This window comes from Canis lupus, chromosome 18 (assembly GCF_011100685.1).
Source record: "Canis lupus familiaris isolate Mischka breed German Shepherd chromosome 18, alternate assembly UU_Cfam_GSD_1.0, whole genome shotgun sequence".
Taxonomy (NCBI): Eukaryota; Metazoa; Chordata; class Mammalia; order Carnivora; family Canidae; genus Canis; species Canis lupus.
This window is the reverse complement of record NC_049239.1, coordinates 15,289,127-15,310,851: the sequence shown is the minus strand read 5'-3', so window position 1 is coordinate 15,310,851 and position 21,725 is coordinate 15,289,127. Positions and strand designations below refer to the sequence as shown.

At 43.1% G+C, this 21,725-nt stretch overlaps 1 protein-coding gene across 16 annotated transcripts in view; it reads right to left on the bottom strand.

Annotated features, from left to right (window-relative positions):
• The window catches only part of SRPK2 (SRSF protein kinase 2), a 248,782-nt gene that overhangs the window by 220,813 nt on the left and 6,244 nt on the right, over positions 1–21,725 (bottom strand). For 7 of the 16 annotated variants that reach the window (XR_005373185.1, XR_005373186.1, XM_038562752.1 and 4 more), the window contains exons 2-3: positions 21,412–21,466; positions 19,664–19,723 (exon numbers count right to left, since the gene is read on the bottom strand). The exons of 2 other annotated variants lie outside the window; for them this stretch is intronic. Coding sequence is in view for 11 of the 14 variants with exons in the window: in XM_038562752.1 (XP_038418680.1) it covers positions 19,664–19,723; positions 21,412–21,466 (115 nt within the window). In the remaining 3 variants the exon portion in view is untranslated. Of the gene's footprint in view, positions 1–19,663; positions 19,724–21,411; positions 21,467–21,555; positions 21,651–21,725 lie in introns of those variants that run through there. 7 more of the 16 variants (XM_038562748.1, XM_038562749.1, XM_038562753.1 and 4 more) reach the window with 4 other exon arrangements.

The following is a 21,725-nucleotide window of genomic DNA, read 5'->3' as shown; positions in this document are numbered from 1 at the left end:
CTCCTTCTGCTTTCAATGTGTGAGGTACTGTGCTGGGTGCCAGGGATACATGGCAAGCAGGACAAGACTGCCCCCAGGAGCTCACAGTCTAGCTGCTTCCAATCTGCTGCCAAGTCCTAATGATTCCACCTGTGCAGACGCACATTCCATCCCTCCCTTCCATTCCATTCCTCCCACAATCACCCAGCCCTGTGCACCTGGAGCACGGTGAGGAGATATGAAAATGTCTCTCCAAATCTCTCTCTGCCACAGACCTCAATCCATCCTTCACAGAGCTGCCTGTTATCTTAAGCAGGTGATCATGCCACGCCTCAAAAATCTGCAATGGCTCCCACTGCTTACAGAGAAAGTCAGAATTCATGACTCCTCCACTTCTGCCTCCTGCTGGGCACTCCGGGTACGCACTAAGACATTCAGGCCCCCCCCACACACACACACACACTCTCAGGCCTGTTGATCAGCTGTTCCCTCGGAATGTCACAGTCTCAATGAAAACCACCTTGCATAGTCATCAGAACTGAGCCTTCCCGGGATCCCTGGGTGGCTCAGCAATTTAGCACTTGCCTTTGGCCCAAGACGTGATCCTAGAGTCCCGGGATCGAGTCCCATATCGGGCTCCCTGCAGGGAGCCTGCTTCTCCCTCTGCCTGTGTCTCTGCCTCTCTCTGTCTCTCATGAATAAATAAAATCTAAAAAAAAAAAAACTGAGCCTTCCCTTAATTTTACACAGCACAATGCCTGTACCTCTATTTGCTCTCTACCCTTTATACTTTTTATCACTGCTACTTGTTTACTTGCCTGTCTCTGAGTAGGTCATAAATCCCTGGCTGCTGCTAATTAACTCGGCAATCTCAAGTAAGTCATGGCATTATCTGAGGCTCAATTTTCTCATCAGTAAAATGAAAGGGTTAGATCAAGTAATTGGTAAGGAACTCCCAGCTCCCAAGTTCCATAAGGATGAGTCTTATTTATCTTTGGAAAAGGAAGCACAGGGGTGTCTGGTGGCTCAGTCATGGTCTCAGGGTTATGAGACTGAGCGCCTCATCAGGCTCCACATTCAGCACAGAATTTGCTTGAGATCTCCCTTTCCCCCTCACCACCAGTCCCCTGCCCCCAAGTACATGCCAGAGCACACACTCTCTCTCTAAAATAAATAAAATATTTTAAAAAACAAAAAGAAAAGGCAGCACAGCTGGAAGCTTAGACCTGGTGTTCGGACAAGTGTCCTGAACCCCAGCACTCAAACCATCCAGCACTCAACAATGGGCCTTTGTGGGAAGCCCGGGTGGCTCAGTGGTTTAGCGCCGCCTTCAGCCCAGGGCCTGACCCTGGAGTCCCAGGATCGAGTCCCACATCAGGCTCCCTGTGTGGAGCCTGCTTCTCCCTCTGCCTGTGTCTCTGCCTCTCTCTCTGTGCCTCTCATGAATAAAAAAAATAAAAAAAAAAAAATAATAGTGTAATCTGTTAGAATTTTCAGGGCTTTTTGGTAACATCACTTGAGGTTTTTTTAAATAATAGCTTTAGTCATGTACAATTCACAGATCATGGAATTCACCCATTCAAAGTGTACAATTCCATGACTTTTAGTATAGTCACCACAATAAATTTTAGTACATTTTCATCACCCTAAAAAGAAACGCATTAACTATCAACAACAGCTTTGTATTTCCCCTCCCCCCAGCCTTAGGCAACCACTTCTCTATTTTCTATCTCTATGGATTTGCCTAGTCAAGACATTTCACATCAATATAACACTTGGTCATTCATGACTGGCTTCTTTCATTTAGCATAACAATAATTCACTGTTTTTATTACCAAATGATATTCCAGCATGTGGATATATCATATTTTGTTTACTTGTTCAACAGTTAATGGAGACTTGGGTTATTTCCACTCACCATTATGAATAATGCTGCTCTTTCCATTTTAGGTAATAGAAATCTCAACTCAACCTGGCTTACATAACTGAAGTCCAGCAGGTAGCCCTTGCTTCAGACAGAGTTTGAACATCATTTTCAGGACTGAGTCTCTCTCCACCTCTTGGTTAGGGTCTGTTCTCTGCTCATTTGCAGGATCAGTCTGGTGACAAAATGGCTTCAATAACTCCATTTCACAAACTCTCACAGTCAAGCCAAAGAAAGCAAAAGCTTCTTCCAGAAAGCCTTGCAATGAGCTCTAGGTGGTCTCTAATTGTGGCAGGCAAGCAGAAAACATTACCTGAAACAGGACATGCTCTATCCCTGGAGTTCGAGGGGAAATGGGAAAAGACCTGAATTATCTGAACCAAAAATAGATAAGGGATAATCCCCATACAAAAACTGAGGCCTCTTTCCAGTAGGATAAATGGATTCTGGACAGCTGAAAATTTAGAGAGCCCAATTTCAGGCTGTTAGAATTAAACCTAAGTACATGTTAAGCATTTAGTAGAATGCCCAAGACACAACTAACAGCACAAATGCTTAATAAACATTAGCTGCCCTATTAGCAATTTATGGATAGGAGATGAACCACCTGAAATCTGATGGAACCCAACATTTAAGGAAAAAAAGCCAATTTCATGTAGCTCAATGTCGTATATATTCCGCTCAAAATTAAGGCCATGTTCAACCATATTTGCTTTTTCATAGTGACATACAAGAGTACATCTTCATCAAAAAGAAGGAATGAGGTTTATTTTCAAAATCTTTAAAAACTTCAGGTTACAGAGTCAAGAATCTCTACCTTAAGAGGGATTTCTCTGGTCTTACAGAAAATATGACAGGTAAAGCTTGGGAAAACAAAGTCCCTGCACCCCATAGGCAGTGCTGCAAAGCATTTCCTACCCTAACAACAAAACTATGGCTCAGGCCTGATATCCCCCTTAATCCTTTATTAGCCAAACTTCTCAACTCGATTAAGGAATGTTTTCATGGAAAAACATCACTTTGGGTTTTTTTGTTTTTTTGTTTTAGAAAACATCACTTTGATTTCTTATTATTGCTAACAGGAAACTAGAATTCCCTTTACAAAAAGTGACTTTTCAATCTTACCCAAAATACATTCACTTCATAAAATAAGGGATACCAAATGTTTATTTCCCTCTTAGAATCTGCATAAACAGGACTTAAAAGGAGCACCTGGGTAGCTCAGTGTCTGCCTTTGGCTCAGGTCATGATTTGGGGATTCTGTGATTGAGCCCTACATCAGGCTCCCTGCTGGGCAGGGGGGTCTTGTTTGTTCTTCTGCCCCCCCTCCACTCAGGGGTACACTCTCTCTAATAAAAAATCTTTTAAAAAATTAAAATAAATTTTTAAGAATTTTAAATGACTATTGGGATCAGCCATTCCTTTTTCCTCCTCTCTGCCCCCTTATTCTAGTTTCAAATTATACATCTAGACATAAGTCACCTGCTATGAACAATGAATATCTCCTTCATGATTTGTAGAAATAATTTCATTGCTCTAACTTATTTTGAGGATGTGTACTTAGACAACATGCCTCCTATAATAACTTATAGAGGTTGGTACAGAAAGATAAAAGGTTTAAGCTGGCCAACAGACTCATGAAAAGATGCTCAACATCACTCACCATCAGGGAAATGCAAATCAAAATCACAATGAGGTATCACCTCACATCAGTCAAAATGGCTAAAATCAAAAAGACAAAGGGGTGCCTGGCTGGCTAAGTGTCTATAGAGTACTCAACTCTTGATCTCAGAGTCCCAGGATCCTGTAAGTCCCATGCAGCAGGTGGAGTTTACTTTAAAAAAAAAAAAAAAAAAAAAAAAAAAGATAATAAGAAGTGTTGAGGCACCTAGCTGGGTCAATTGGAAGAACATGCAACTCTTGATCTCAGAGTTGTGAGTTCAAGCCCCATGCTGGGTATAGAGATTACTATAAAATAAATAAATAAAAACTTTAAAAGAAAAAAGAAGGGACGCCTGGGTGGCTCAGTAATTGAGCATCTGCCTTCAGCCCAAGGCATGATCCTGGAATCCCAGGATCGAGTTCCACATCAGGCTCCCCACAGGGAGCCTGCTTCTCCCTCTACCTGTGTCTCTGCCTCATTCTGTGTGTCTTTCATGAATAAATAAATAAAATCCTTAAAAAAAATAAGATAGAAAGAAAAGAAGTGTTGGTGGGGATATGCAGAAAAATGAACCCTCGTGCACTGTTGGTGGGAATGTAAATTGGTGCAAACATGTGGAAAACAGTTTAGAGGTTCTTCCAAAAACTAAACAGAGAAATATCATATTGATCCAATAATTCCACTAATGGGTATTTAAAGGAAATAAGAAAACAAAAACACCCATTTGAAGAAATAATATATGTACCCCTATGTTCACTGCAGCATTACTTAACAACAGCCAAGACATGGAAGAAACCCAAGTCTCCATGAATGAAGAGATAAAAAAGATATGGTGTGTACACACACAGAGAAACACAATGGAATATTACTCAGCCATAAAAAATGAGATCTTGCCATTTGTAACAACATGGATATGCCTAGAGGGTATTTTGAAGTTAAGACAGAGAAAGACAAATACCACATGACTTCACTTCTAGGGTGAATCTAAAAAAACAAATGAAGAGACAAAAAAGCAGAAACAGACCCATAAATACAGAGAACAAACGGATAGTTGCCAGAGGGGAGTAAGAATAGAGGAATGGGCAAAGTGGGAGCAGAGAGGAGGAGGTTCGGCCTTCCAGCAGTGGAACAAGTCAGTCACCAGGATGAAAGATACAGCAGAGGGCATATAATCAATGGTACTGTGACAGAGCTGCTGAATCACTGTACAGTACACCTGAAATTAATGTAACATTAATGTTCGACTTTTAAAAATTCAGGCCAACCAAAATAAAGGCATGTACATATTTAGATAAATTTTCACAATTCCATAGCTTATCTTTTTTCCTATTATGAAAATCTCTAAAATACAACTAAAACATAAAACTAAGAGCTACTGCTTACTGAGTATTTATTACGTGCCACACAGAGTGTGTGTGTGTATCTCACTTAATCCTCACATTTACTCTCTGAGTACCTAACCTCTACCTTATGATGGAAACACTGAGCTTTAGAAAAATTTAAATTATCTAATACCACTGAGAAAAATGATCTCTTCAAAATTCAAACCCTGGTCAGCTACCTCTGATAGCAATATCAGCCTCAGTAAAGAATATTCAAAGGCAAACCAGACTTTGGGAAAATGGGAACTCATCATATCTTCCTTGGTAAGTTGGAAAAGTGAGATTGCCTTTTCCTACACAAAGTAATAGACAAAGCCCAGAATCCTCTAAAAACTAAACTTATCTTTGAGTGTCCCTTACTTGATGGCAAAGATGCTGCAGGTAGTAGGCATAAGAGCTTTCCCTTAAAAGGTCTGCTCTGTTACTGTTAGACCTACAGAGTATCAGTTGCTATATAAAGGACATTGAAAGCCTCGGCCTTGTAGCTACTAAAAAACAAAACAAAATGCAAGTTTTCAAAGCTAAAACAGAAAACAAAACTACACTTTTTAAAAACTATCTTAGCGTACACTAAAATTTTCTACCTAAGGTAACTTCCATCCCACTCCTACTATATATGCACATGATAAAAAAATCCAGACCCATGCAGCATGCCATTAGTCATCATCTCCACTCAAGAAAAGAGAATATCAAAAAAAAAAAAAAAGAAAAGAGAATATCTTTTTTTTACAGAAATAAATAAATAAATAAATAAATAAATAAAATAAAATAAAATAAAATAAAATAAAATAAAATAAAATAAAATAAAATAATTTTAAATAAAGTTCTTGCAGTGCCTGGGCTGCCTCAGTCAGTATAGCAGACGATTCCTGATCATGGGGTTGTGGGCTCTACACTGGGTATAGAGGTTATCTTAAAAAAAATAAATAATAGGAGCACCTGGGTAGGTCAGTGGTTGAGCATCTGCCTTCAGCTCAGGGTGTGATCCCAGGATCCTGGGATGGAGTCCTGTATTGAGTTCCCCATGGGAAGCCTGCTTCTCCCTCTGCCTATGTCTCTGCCTCTCTCTCTGTGTCTCTCATGGATACATAAATACATCTTTTTAAAAATATAATAATAATAATAACATCTTTACATGATAAATAGGGTTCTTGCAATGATCTCTTTAGGAGGTCCAACCACTGAGCCATCCAGGTGCCCCAGAAACTATCTTCTGTATCAGCCTCAGAATTGCTTGTTTTTTCTGCAGATCAAATGGCGGTTTCAAAGACCACTGAATCAGGGCCCAAGAGTTTCAATGAACACTAACGGGCTCAAGCATTAAACAGGGTAAGTAACTTTAATCAAGTAATTTAGATGCTTCAGGCCTTCAGTTAGTGAGCACCACAGGGGATGAGGGGAAGGCCAGGCAGCAGGACCCCTAACCTGTCAACTCTCCCAGAACTTTTTCCACTTTACATAAAAGAGTTCTCTATAAAATCTGATTTTAAAAGCATTCTGGGGAAAATAGATAGATAGATAGATAGATAGATAGATAGATAGATAGATAGATAAATGCATGCATGCATTCTGGGGACGACTGGGTGGCTCTGTGGTTAAGCGTCTGCCTTTGGCCCAGGGCATGATCCTGGAGTCCCAGATTGAGTCCCACATCGGGCTTCCTGCATGGAGCTTGTATCTTCCTCTGTCTATGCCTCTGCTTCTCTCTGTGTGTCTCTCAGGAATAAACAGATAAAATCTTTTTTAAATTTTTTAAAAATAAAATAAAAATAAAAAAGCATTCTGCTCCTGCAAAGCAAGGGTGAAAAACACTTGTCTGGGTGCCAGTCACTGCATTCTCAGACACACAGCCTTCATGTGGTGTGCTTCATCTGTGAAAGAGTCAATTCCACATGAATGCCGCAAGTGACATTCAGTTATGACATATTTTGGGATAAAACACATCGTACCTCCTCCTCAAAAAAAATCTTTCAGTGAGATACTCTAGAAATAAAAATAACCAGTAGGATAAGATTCCCTTTGTAAGTGGCAGCAGTAGCTAGCTGGTAGAAGCATCAGAGCACCCCTGCTCTCTGGGTGCCAGAAGCAAGCACCCAGGCACAGGCTTCCCAGGAGCTGGGAATTCCTTCCAAGTGAGCTGTTCTCTCTTCTACATCTCAGACTTCTGCTTCGGGTTACAAGGTACTCCTAGGTGGTGGAAGTCTTTCTTTATTCCTTCCTGCACCCTACCTAGTTAACACCTGCCCACCCAAGGGCAGGCACATCTACAAAACTTCAGTCCTACAGGGGACAGGACACCCACACTCTATGCTCCACTAAAGTGAGTAACAGTCATGGGTTACAATGCTCAGAGCATTCATTCAACAACCTCATCTGGATGTTCCGACTGGACCAGATCTTTTTAGGTCCCACACTTTAAGAAGGATGTCTAAAAATATTTACATTATTTGTCCAAGAGATAGCTGAAATAAATGCACACAGGAATAGATAAATCAATCATTAATCTTATTAGCAAAGTAGTGTGACTACAAAGATATTCAATGTAGAACTTCATTCAAATACTGGGGGCAAAACATTACATAATACATTTTGCAGGACTTAGCTAGTTAAGGCTCAAGACTCATATATGCCCAAATATAGAAAACATGGTCTTTTCCCAAAAATTAATCCCTCAAAAAAGATAGTTTCCCTATACTCCAGTCCTTACAGAGCATTTATTATGATAGACTGCTCTCTCAATTATCCTATCTTTAACATAATAAGGGGAAAAAATCTTCAAGACAAGAGGAAGTGAACAGTCAGGATCATGGTCATGCTAGGCTTGATGGCAGGGGACAGAAGATCACTCCCTGAGGAACCCGGCTCAGAGGAGCTGGTCAGAAAGGATGGCAGAGGAGGGATAAGCCACTCTTCACTGAGAACCTTCTGGGGGAAATGGCTGAAATCACTGTAATCAATACAAATTTGGGAGTCTTAGAGACATCAACCCAATAAAATCAATTTAAAAGGAGGGAAGTAGGGCAGCCCTGGTGGCGCAGCGGTTTAGCGCCGCCTGCAGCCCGGGATGTGATCCTGGGGACCCGGGATCCAGTCCCAAGTCAGGCTTCCTGCATGGAGCCTGCTTCTCCCTCTGTCTGTGTCTCTGCCTCTCTCTCTGTCTTTGAATAAAAAAAAAAAAAAAAAAGGGAGGGAAGTAAATTCAACTCGTTTGTGGAATTATACTTTAAGATGGAACCTCATTAACGCTGTACACAAGCCTGTTGTTTTAAAAAGCAAATAAATCGTTAAGTTATAATAACAAATGTAATTCCATAAAACAAAGAAAAACAGAAGTCTCATTGTTTTGCCAACAGTTAGTTGTAGCCTGGATCAAATATCCAGGGTCACGTGAGACCGAAATAAGTATCACAGGCTCTCCTGATACTACCTTAACTGCTTTTCCATAAATTTAAAATTGTTCTAAAAAAATGAAATTTTTTTAAAAGACTTTATTTATTCATTTGACAGAAAGAAAGTGATCGAGACCTCACACAAGCAGGGGGAGGGACAAGGAAGAGGGATAAGTAGACTCCCCTGCTGAGCAGGAAACCTGACCTGGGGCTCCATCCCAGAAACCTGGGAGCATGACCTGAGCCAAAGGCAGACACTTAAACGACTGAGCCACTCAGGTGCCCCTAAAAAATGAAATTTTTAAAAAGATAGGACTTGAGGTTACCAGAGGCAGGGGATGACGGAAAGGGGAAGTAAAGGAAAGTGGCCAAATGTACAAATTTTTAAGACAAATAAGTACAGGGGAAGTGGTACGATGCAGCATATGACTACAGTTAATACTGATGCACGGTACACAGAACAGTTGTTAAGAAAGTATACCCTAGGGGGTACACTGGGTATACCTATGACCAGTAAATTCTTCCTAAATTGTCAAGACAGGCATGCCCGGCTAGCTCAGTCAGTAGAGCATAAGACTCTTAAATTGTCAAGATAGATAGAATACTAACCCTTGAAATATGAAGGCCATCAATGATGATGAACTAAATGAACAAATCTAACAAACTTTTGTCAAATTTCATTGTCCTTGCACTTTTCTCTGTTGTATTTATTTGTTCCCTTTACTCTGATCTTTAGCTTATTTTGTCTAACAAGCATTCCCCAAGTCTGAGGCCACAGCCCTCCTACATCAGTAAGCTGAACCTGCCACCCAAAACCATCCTCAGAGTGCCCGGTGGCCTGAGCCAATGCTGGCAATGTTGAGCAGCTGCCTTAGGCTCAGGTCATGATCTCAGGGTCCTGGGATGGAGCCTGCATCAGGCTCCCTGTCACTGGGGAGCCAACTTCTCCCTCTCCTCCCTGCTAGTGCGCTCTCTCGCTATCGCTGCCTGTCTCAAATAAATAAATAAAATCATTAAAAACAAAAAAGTCTTCAATGTCTTTTCTAAGTCCCAGCCTCCCACTGGGGCACCCACTCCCTCCAATGTCCCTACTTTTGGCCACATGCCATTTCATTTTTTTTTTAAGACTTTATTTATTCATAGAGACAGAGAGAGAGGGGCAGAGACAGAGGCAGAGGGAGATGCAGGCTCCATACAGGAAGCCTGACGTGGGACTCGATCCCGGGTCTCCAGGATCACACCCCGGGCTGCAGGCGACACTAAACTGCTGTGCCACCGGGGCCGCCCGCCACATGCCATTTCAAATTCCATGTGTCTAAAACAAGATCTTTTTCCCCATCTCCAAACAACTCTGCCCAACTTTCTTATTCTTTCTTAAGTGTAACATTTTAAGATAGAACTCATGCAGCCATTTTTTTACATTGCTTTCCTTCTTCATGTTCTAGCTAGTTCTAGTCCTGCTAACTCTTCTTTACGAGAGCTTTCCAAAATTTGGCTTTAAAAGATTCACTGCCTTGGGCAGCCCCAGTGGCTCAGAGGTTTAGCGCTGCCTTCAGCCCGGGGAATGATCCTGGAGACCCGGGATTGAGTCCCACGTTGTCGGGCTCCCTGCATGGAGCCTGCTCCTCCCTCAGCCTGGGTCTCTGCCTCTCTCTCTCTCTCTCTCTCTGTGTCTCTCATGAATAAATAAATAAAATCTTTAAATAAATAAATAAATAAATAAATAAATAAATAAATAAATAAATAAATAAATATAAAAATAAAAGATTCACTGCCTTGATTCAATTTTTCCATTCTAGAAATCCATAGGCTAAAAAAATCTGAAATGCAGACAAAAGTATTCACTATAGTATTATAATTCCTGAAAACAGGAAACATTTGTCTAGAAAGAAAAATGTTTAAGCGAATTAGTTAAGTAGATTACAATGTTAAACAGTCAGTAATTGGTTATAAAAAGTTTTTAAGGACGTTAAAGATGTTTATGACAAAATGCTAAATAAGGAAAGCAGGATACAAAATCATATATGCAATGATAAAGCAAACTAAAAAACACAAGAATGGGGAAAAAGCCTAGAAGGAAATAAATGAATCCTATATATAACAAAATCCTATCTGTGCATATCTTGCTGGATATTGACAATGAATCATTTTTGCTTTCCTCTTTATATATTTCTACAGTTTCCAGATATGATACATAATGTTTTTAAAGTCACTTTTTTACAGGCACCTGGCTGGCTTAATTAGAACATGTGACTCTCGATCTTGGGTTGAGAATTCAAGGGCCAGGTTGAGCATAAAGCTTTAAAAAATAAAAATGTAAAAAAAATAAAAATAAAAAAATAAATAAATAAATAAAAATGTGAAACTCCTGGGTGGCTCAGCGGTTGGACATCTATCTGCCTTTGGCCCAGTGAGTGATCCCAGAAGTCCTGAGATCAAGTCCCACATCGGACTCCCTGCATAGAGCCTGCTTCTCCCTCTGCCTATGTCTCTGCCTCTCTCTGTGTCTCTCTCATGAAATAAATAAAATCTTAAAAAAATTAATAAATAAATAAAAATTAATAAATAAAAAATAAAAAATAAATAAAGTCACTTTTTAAAATGTGTTTCCAATTCAGAACTTTTCAGGTCTCCCTCAATTAATCTACATATTCAATCACCTCAAACCAAACATCAAACGCAAACAATGGGGGTGGGGACTTGGAAATAGGATCTTAATGAATAATTATGCAAGACTTGCCAAAAAATTCTGAAAAGAAGGGTAAGGTGTATATAGGAGAGGTAAGGGAGCCCCTGGCCTACCAAAAAACGGTAAAATGTATTGAAAACTAAAGCAATTAAAACAACATAGAATTACAGCAGAGAGAAGTCAGCATACTCAATATGTGGAAACACAACAGAGTTGGGACAGCTGGATATGTCATTGAGAAAATAGGACAGCAGTAACACCAGAAGCCTAGTAACAGCCAACCTTTCCTGCACTTACAACAGGTACAAAATCCCCAGGGCCAGATGTAACTCCATTCCAGTGTTTTTAATTTTCCAAAGATAAAACCGCACCTATATGATGTATTATGTAACACTCCAGCAAGATCTAGTAATATGTTTTTTAAAACATGCAATCTGGGCAGCCTGGGTGGCTCAGCGGTTTAGCACCACCTTTGGCCCAGGGCCTGATCCTGGAGACCCGGATCAAGTCCCGTGTCGGGCTCCCTGCATGGAGCCTGCTTCTGTCTCTGCCTCTCTCTCTCTGTGTCTCTCATGAATAAATAAATAAAATCTTTTTAAAAATAAAATAAATTAAGAAATAAAATAAATAAAATAAAACATGCAACCTATAGCTTTCCTCATATCAGGGAAAGTCACTGTCCTTATGTCCAAAACAAACCTGTCTCTGATCCCACCCCTTCCTGTCAACTCAGCTTTTGCTCCAAAATCCTCCTTGACAGTGTTTTCAACCTTTCAACCTCTCCCTAACTCCTTGCCATCTGCTTACATGGGATTGGGGGGGGGGGGGGGGGGGGGGGACATGACCCACTTCTCAAGAACCAGTCCCTACCTTTTCTCCTTTACACAAAGTTTACTCAAAGAGTAATTTTCTAAGGTAGAGTCTTAAGCAGTCTCTGCACTGAGCTCAGATCCCAAGGCAGGGCTCCAACTCACAACCCTGAGATCACGACCTGAGTGAAACCACGACTCCGGTGCTTAATCGACTATACCATCCAGATGTCCCAAGGAGTAATCCTTTAAAAAGAGAAAAAGATTCCACTGTCCAGTCACCCTATTCACTCATGCAAATTCACCAGTCTCTAATGACTCCCGAACTGCCAAAATCAAAGGTCAAGATTGGGGCTCATCTCACTTGAACTTTTTTGCAGACTATGACTCGGCTGACGATTCTCTTGGTCTCTGTGAATCCCCTTTCTCCTGGTTCTCCTCTCTGGCTCCTCCTTTACCAACCCTAACTATGGCTTTCTTCTGTTCACACTCAGCACCTTCAACCAATAGCCACCAACAGCGATTGCCAACAACTCCCAATTCACATCTCCCAACCACAGCTCTTCCCAGTGCTCTAGCTGCAAACACTGACTAGTCTCACTGGACCCACCCAGACACCTCTAATAGCCTAACCAGAGCCAACATTAGCTTTTCCCAAATAGGCTCTGCATTCTCTATCTTGAGGAATGACAACACCACATCCACAAATTTTGCTCATTCAGAAACGGAATTCCTCCTAGACCCCTCCCATGCTCCTCCCACATTATTCTTTTTTAAAGATTTTATTTATTTACTCATGAGAGCCACACAGAGAGGCAGAGACACAGGCAAAGGGAGAAGCAGGCTCCCTTCAGGGAGTCCCATGCGGGAATTCCGGGGATCATGCCCTGAGCCAAAGGCAGATGCTCAACCACTGAGCCACCCAGACATCTCGCTCCTCCCACATTAAATTGGACACTAAACCCAGTGAATTCTACTGCTTCCTTAATACCCATCAGTCTCCGGAAGCCTGCTCCAATAGCCTCCTAATGGAACTCCTGGCCTCTAAGCGATTCTCCACATAGTAGCTAATCTTTCTAAAAATCTCAACCTGTGCCTCTTAACAGCTCCCCAGTCCCTTGTCAACTGCCTCAGACAAATGAGCTCCACTCATTGCTCACCACACCCTGCACCCCAGCTTTTCCTACCTGCTTGACATTCCAGAAATACAAGCATACCATTTACACCTCCGCATGTCTATATCAGCTGCAATGCTGCTTCTGCCTAGAAGGTCCTCACTCTGTCCCCTCTTACTTGGCAAATTACTATTGGATCTTCAAGATCCAGTGTAATGTAACTCTGTGAATCTACGAAACTACTGAACTGTACACTTTAAACAGAAGTATGGTATGTAAATTATATCTCAATAAAAGTGTCAACTTTCTGTAAGAAAAAAAGACTTAAGCCAAATTTTTTAAAAAGGGCAAAAGACAAAACAAGCACTTCACAAAATAGGAAATTCAAATGACCAATAAACAGGGACGCCTGGGTGGCTCAGCAGTTTAGCGCCTGCCTTTGGCCCAGGGTGTGATCCTGGAGACCTGGGATCAAGTCGTGCATTGGGCTCCCCAGAGGGAGCCTGCTTCTCCCTCTACCTATGTCTCTGCCTCTCTCTGTGTCTCTCATGAACAAATAAAATCTTAAAAAAAAAAAAATGACCAATAAACATATGAAGAGATGGTCAACACCATCATGCAGAATAATGCAAAACATAACCACAATGAGGCATCAATATATAGCCAGAATAGCCAAAATTTAAAAAGTTCAATCAAAATCATTTCATAATAAAGCTAAGGGGAAAATATCTTTGCCATTACTACTAACACTAAACATATATCTATTCTATAACCTAGCAATTCAACTGCAAGGGCTTATCTCCGAGAGAAATGAATGCAAATGTCCACAAAAGGACAGTACAAGAATGTTTATAGCTGCCTGGTTCAGTCGTTTGAGCATCCGACTTTTGGTTTCAGCTCAGGTCATGATATCAAGGTTGTGGGATAGAGTTCCTCCCCCCACCCTCCCCTTAGGCTCCACACTCAGCAGGGAGTCTACTTGAAGATTTTCTCTCTCTCTCTCTCTCTCTCTCTCTCTCTCTCTCTTTCTCTCTCTATCCCCCTCTGGCCCTCCTCCAGCTCACTCTCTCTTCCAAATAAATAAATCTTAGAAAAATAATAATACCATCAGTTACAAGCTGTATGGTAATGAGATTTAAAAAAAAAAGAATGTTTATAGCTGCTTTATTCATAATAACTAAAGACTGAAGAAAAAATACTCATCAACAGAAAAGACAAGTAAATTGTATATTCATTCAATGGAATAGTACAGAGCAGTAACAGTGAACTACTGGTACCTGCAACACCACTGAACAAATCTCACAGATGTGTTGAGTGAAAAAAGCCAGACACAAGAGTATATTCTATATGAAGTTCAAGAACAGGTAAGTAATCAGTAATGACAGATAGGAGCAAAATGGTTACCTCTGGGTGGCAGGGTATAAACTGGGGAGAGGCTTGAGGAACCAACCTTATAAGGTAGGTATTAGAAGAGTCTGTATCTTGCATCTGGGTGGTGGTTATAAGGGTATGAATATATGTAAAAATCAAACTGTACACTTAGGATTAGTGCACTTTACACATACATATATATGCTACAACTCAATTAAAAAATGCACAAGTAGACTATAACAGCACTGTATTATATACTTGGAAGTTCCTAAGAGAGTAGAGCTTAATTGCTATCACCACCAAAAAAAAAAAAAAAAGGTAATTATGTAAGAGGATGAAGGTGTTTAACTATGATTACTGTGGCAATCATTTCACAATTTCACATGCACTAAATCATCATGTTGTGCACCTTAAATTTACATGTTATATGGCAATAATATATCAATAAAGCTAGAAAAAAATATGCACCAAAATAATCAGTGGATCTACAACTGATGTTTAATTCTTTAAATTATTCTGTACTGTCCGCATTGTCCACCAAGACCATATTACTTAATTTTAATCATTTTTTAAAAGGCTATTTCATTAGAATAACAGTAGTGCTAAAATTAAACCAGATCTCTTCCTAAAGCCTTCCCTTACCAATCAAAATGCCACTGCCTCTAAATCACAGTGCTTATCACAAGGGTCTACTGACCATGAGACACAAGCTTTATCTTAATCTTCCTAGCATACAACACATTGCCTAGCTCTAGGAATCTGCTTCATATGTGTTATGTTGAATTGTATTCTGGGGGGCGCCTGGGGAGCTCGGTTGGTTAAGCGTCTGCCTTCAGCTCAGGTCATGATCCGAGGGTCCTGGGATGGAGCTCTGTATCAGGCTCCCTGCTCCAAGGGGAGTCGGCTTCTCCTTCTCCCTCTGCCCCTCCCCCTGCTTATGCTCTCACTGTCTCTCTCCCAAATTAGTAAATGAAAAATTGTTTTAAAAATGAATTGTATTGTGGTAAGCAAAAATATTTGCTGAGTAAACAGCGCGTAACAAAACAAGAAGTCAAAAATAAGTGATTATCTTCCATGATAGGTATTCCAAGGTCATGGGCTTGTGAGCCTGAGTTTGTACCACAGGAAAGGGTTGAGGCTTCCCCAATAAAGATATCAACTTGCCTGACAGCATTCCTAAATTGTTTCACCTGTGTGATTTACTCATCCAGTGCCACCAATCCTGTGCCTATCATTTTCTGCAGCAGTCGGAACTTATACTAGAGAACACAGATAAGTGATAACCTACAGGATCCACCCAACAGAGAGTCAAAGCCCAAAAGATAGAGCACAGAATCTCACCATCAACAGCACGCACAGAGATCACAGATACTGTACAGAGGGAGAAAAAGAGACAGACGGAAAGACAGATCAAGAACAAGTTGCTAACCCGCTAGAAAGTCACACATAAGCCCTCCAGCAATCATTCTCTTGGGTATTTATCCTACAGAAATGGAAACATGTTCACATAAAAAACTGTACACGAATATTCAGCAGCTTTGTTAATAATCAAAAACTGGAAACTATCCATATGTTTTTCAACAGGTACATGGATAAACAAACCGTGGTACATTCACACCATGAAATACTACTAAGCAGTAAAAAGGAATGAGCTAATGATACACCCAACAACACGGATGAGTCTCAAGGGCACTGTGCTGAGTGAAACAAGACAACCTCAAATAGTTACATACTGTGTAACTCCCTTATAGAAGTCTCAATGTGGCGAAATTAGGAATAAACAGATCAGTGCTCGCCAGGGGTTAGGGCCCAGGGGAGGGTCTGGCTCTTATTAAAATGTAACAAGATGGGAGGCCTGCGTGGCTCAGCAGTTGACACTCTGCTTTGGCTCGGGGCATGATCCCAGAGTCCTGGGATCGAGTCCCACGTCGGGCTCCCTACAGGGAGCCTGCTTCTCCCTCTGCCTGTGTCTCTCCTGTCTCTCTCTCTCTCTCTCTCTCTCTCTCTCTGTCTCTCATGAATAAATAAATAAAATCTTTAAAAGAAATAAAATGTAACAAGAGGAAGTTTTTCTGTGGTGAAGCAGCTCTGCATCCTAATCCTGGTCATGACTATACTAATGTACACAAGTGATCCATTTGAGAGAACACACAGTGTATAAACAAAAACTGGTCAAATCTTATTTCAGTTAATAGTATTGTGTAAATATCAATTCCCTGGTTTTGATAATGTTCTATGTTAGATACCACCACTGAGGGGAAGCTGGATAAAGGCTATACAGGGAACTCTGTACCATTTTTGCAACTTCTTGTGAGTCATACAATTCCAAAATGAAAGTTCAATTTTTAAAAAAAGGAGTTGGGGGCGTCTAGGGGAAGCATTCAGCTAGGAGTTCAACTCTTGGTTTTGGTGCAGGTCAGAATCTCAGGGTCATCAGATCGAGCTCTGCTTCTGGCTCTGCTCTCAAGGAGGAGTCTGCTTGTCCCTCTCTCCTTCCCTCTCTGCCCTTCCCCCAATAAAATAAACAAAATCTCTTTAGTAAAATAAAATAAAGGAGTTGGGGCACCTGGCTGGCTCAGTCAGTAGAGCTCGTGACTCATATTCATGGAGGTTGTAAATTCAATCCCTATAGTGGGTGTACAGATTACTTTTAAAAAATATATATGATGAAATAAAATGTTTAAAGGAATTAAAAAATAATTCATATACAAAAATAATTTATAATAATTCTTATACAATAAAAAAATAAACGCTTGGGTGGCTCAGTTAGTTGAGCATCCAACTCTGGGTTTCTGCTTGGGTTGTGATTTCTGGGTAGTGGAGATCAAGCCCTGCAAGGGGCTTCATGCTCAGTGTGGAGTCTGCCTGAGATTCTCTCCCTCTCCTTTTGCCCCTCTCCCTGCACACATGCTATTTCTCTCTAAAATAAATAAATAGGGATCCCTAGATGGTGCAGGGGTTTGGCGCCTGCCTTTGGCCCAGGGCGCGATCCTGGAGACCCAGGATGGAATCCCACATCGGGCTCCCAGTGCATGGAGCCTGCTTCTCCCTCTGCCTATGTCTTTGCCTCTCTCTCTCTCTCTATCATAAAATAAATAAATATAAATAAATAAATAAAGTATTTTTTAAAATAATAATTTATGGTCGAAAACCGGAAAGAGGGATCCCTGGGTGGCGCAGCGGTTTAGCGCCTGCCTTTGGCCTAGGGCGCGATCCTGGAGACCCGGGATCGAATCCCACGTCGGGCTCCCGGTGCATGGAGCCTGCTTCTCCCTCTGCCTATGTCTCTGCCTCTCTCTCTCTCTCCCTGTGTGACTATCATAAATAAATAAAAATTAAAAAAAAAAAAAAAAGAAAACCGGAAAGAACCTGAATCCTCATCATGGACGAATGGACAAGTAAAACATGGCATATCAATATAATGCAACATTATTTGGCAGTATAAATTCAGTACCAATACTTGCCTCAACATGGATGAGTCTTGAAGACATTATGCTAAGCGAAAGAAATCAGACCCCAAACTAATACATTGTATGATTCCATTTATATAAAATATCCAGAATATGTAAGTTTGTAGAGATTGAAAACAAATCAGGAGCAGAGGAAAATAAGGAATGACTGCTAAGTATGTATGGGGTTTATTTCTGGCAGGGAGGATGAAAATATTCTCAAATTAATAATTGTGATGGTCCCAAAGCTTTGTGAATATACTAAAAACCAGCATATTATACACTTTAAAAGCTAAATCTTAAAAAATAAAATAAAATAAAAGCTAAATCTTTTAGTACATGAATTGTCTTAGTGAAAAAGTTACATACATACAAAAAATAAAGATCCTTCAAAAATGTTATATTCATTCATGCCCCAAAGCAACACTACCCCAAGCCATATGATTTAGCTAATTCTTGAGATTCACGATTGAATTGACACTGTCATCCCTCCCTGCTGCATGTTACTCACAAAGCAGCTCAATTAATAATTAGCAAACTAAACTCACTGGAACAATCTGACAAGATTAAATTTTTGACTCAGCTAACTAGAGAAATCTTAATGTTATTCCTGACAACCATAAATTCCAGCGTACTAAAAAAGTAGCCTATGGGAACTGGCTCAATTCATAAAAGCTCACAGAAATGAATTGAATGAAAATGAAGAGTCAGCTTGTGTATACAAGTGGATAATGACAAAAGTAGATCATATTACATCAAACCAGGCCCGTGTTGTTTGTTACACAATTTAGGTTCGCCAATCTTTTTATTTATATGGTTTAAAATTAGACCTATTATTCCTTTTCCTCCACTGGAGAATTAATGAAAAAATAAAATCACTGGGCATCAGGAGACCTGAATTCTGGTCCAGACTATCACCTCTGTCAGGGCTGACTGTAAAATGAGGACTTCTCAGACCAGCAGGCCTCTCCTGAAATCTCTTCCACCACTTCTAGCACCACTGCTTGCACCCTGAACCAAGTCACCATGGTTTCCTTCATAGACGGAAGGCCAGCTCCCAGTTTCTACTTCTCCCTACCCCTGACAATCCATTCTCCACAGATGGCCAGTGCTCTTTTTAAAACAGGAACCGACCCTGTCACTCCCATGGGTAATCCTCTGATGGCCTACAGGGCAAGGCCCTACCTGCTCTCATCCTCCCATGGCCCCACCTTCTCCAGCAGCACTCCAGTCACCCTGACCTTTAGGGTCTTCTAACATTCCTAGTCCAGTCCTCCCCAAGGCCTCTGCCACACTCCCATCTCCTCCTCCTCATTCTAGTTTCTGGAAATGTTAGTTGCTCATCTGTAGAATGGTAACTAATAACAGTGCCTACCTTCTAGTGTTGTCACAAGGGATAAGAGGTGTGTAAAGCTATCTGCACCGTGCCTGGCGCAGTGTTCAAATGTCATCACTATCACTTAAGGCACCTCATCTTAATTTGGTCCCTATCCCTTAGCACTACCTGAAGTTGCCATCCTGATTTGTCATCTTCCTAGGTGGTCCCCCTAATATCCACAGAATATAACCTTCATGAGGAGCTTTGACTTTCTTGTTCAAAGCTCCATCACCAACTCCAAGAAAAGGCACGCAAATACTTGTTGAATATGTGAATAAATCATATCAAGCATTCCTTTAAAATAGTGTCTTAATTCAAAGAATTAAGCAAAAAATGGCACCCCATTAATCTGTTATATAATTGGGCTGGTCTCTTGTTAATTACCTTGCAAACCATTCAAGTCACTCTGCCACTGCCTGGGGGGCTTTTCCCTCAAATCTTACCACATAGGTACAGTTATCTCTGAGAGCAAAAACTGGATATTGTGGATATACGCTAATTCTTTATAAACATACCACATAAATCCAAACTGCAGCAGACCAAAAAAGGCTCTTGGCCATTAGGATAGTCATTCCCTGAAACATGAAAATATGAAATACGTGTTGACTTAGTTAACTAAAACTGCTTTTCTACACGCATGCCCACATACAACATACACATTACATACGTGTATACACACACATAGCCATTCCCAAAACCGAGGACGCGCTTTTTTTCCAATTCCCTTTTACATTTCTAAACATAATGCAATATGTGAAAATAAATGCTTTGTATTTAAGGTTGTTTTTAAAACCCAATACTCAGGATCCTAAACGTTACAGTTCTTCCTTACTCGCGGGCTTCATCTTCCGACATTCAAAGGAAATCCCAAATTTAAGGCCCTGACTTGAAAGCTGGCCAAGTCATTTTGTAAAGCATCTCCAACTACCGCGTCCATCCCGTTTTCACCTTTTAAGAATCCAGTATCAGATTTTTTTTTTTTACCCACCAGTTCCTCAATTCCTTCATAAGTATGTTTCCGTCACTCTAATATAATCTTTTTTTTTTTTTTTTTTGTCTTCCAAGAAAAGGCATTAACTATAGCGAGATGCCCATTTTGGAAAACCCTGAAAATGCTTTACAAGCCCTATCCCATCTCGAGTGAACAGAAAAATTGTCATGATAGCAGCACCGCGCTGGTGAGGCCTCAGGGCAGTGTTCAGGGAGGGCAGGAAATTCTGCAGGCAAGAGACCAAGGCGCCGAGGAGGGGGAAGCCCAGGAACGCCGCAGGGCGATCCCCCGAGACCCGGTCCTGAGGATGATCACGGGCCGCCGTTCCCTACAAGACCCCCAATGCCACGGAGTGTGTCTCGCTCCACAGGAAGGGAGAAGCCACGCATCCAGGAGCGAAAGACGCCGAAAGCCAGGGGCGGGGGCGCTGCGCGGTCTCCGAGCGGCTCTCCAGGAAAGGCTCCCCCTCGGGTCCGCGCGGACTGGGGGGCGGGGCGGGGCGGGGCGGGGCGGGGCGGGGGCTGGCACGGCTCCAGCAGGACCCCCTCCCGCCAGCTCCCGGGGCGGCGGGGGCGCAGCGCGGCTCGGCCCGAGCGCAAAGTTTCGACTGGAGACCCGGCGGGCGCCGGCGCGCTCAGGTCTCGGAGCTGGGCTGGCGCCAGGCACCCCCGGGCCGGCCGCTGGACACCCGGCTCCGGCTTTCCGCAAAGAGGCCGGGAGGCGGGGAGCCGGGGGGGAAGAGGAGGCCGGCCCCACGCGCGCGCACACACGCGCGGAGCCCACGGAGCACGCGGAGCCCACGGAGCACGCGGAGGACGCGGAGCCCACGGAGCACGCGGAGCACGCGGAGCGCGCGGAGGACGCGGAGGACGCGGAGCCCACGGCTCCCGGGCGCCGGTGCCCAGGTGCGAGCCGAGCAGCAGCCTCACGCCCGCACGCGGCGCGGCGGGGCGGGGACGCCAGCGACCCCGGCGGGCGGCGCGCAGGGAGGGGCGGCCGCCGGGGGAGCGGGAGCGGGTCCGGGGTCCGAGGGTCCAGGGTGCTCGGCCGGGCACCGCGGGCCCGCACGCGCCCTCCCCCGCCCGCCCGCCCGCCCCTCCCCCCGGGCCGCCCGCCGGGGCGCAGAGGCGAGCGCCCGCGTCCCCGGGGGGTGGGGGGGGGACGAGCCCGCCGACCCCGGGATCCCGCAACTTTCCCCTGCGCGGCCGCGGGCTGCCCTGCCCGGGCGGGGGCGGGGGGGCGGGGGCCCGGGGGCGCGGGGCACGGACTCACTTTTTCGGATGTTTCTCTCTTTTCGGCCTCCGCTTTCGGGCCTGAATGGCCAGCACTGGGGAAAGAGAAGACACCCATTAACGGTCGGGCCGGCGGCCGGAGGGGCCGCGCGGCGGGGAGGAGGGCTCGCCGCGGGCCACTCACCTTTCCGGGAGCTCATCCCGACGCGGCCGAGCGGGGGCGGGGGGCTCGGCGGCGGCGGCGGCGGCGGCGACGCGGGAGCCGAGCCGGGCCGGGCTGCAGCCTCCTCCACTCGCTCCGCCAGCCGGGAGGAGGCGGCCACCGCGCCTGCGCCGCCGCCGCCGCCGCCGCCG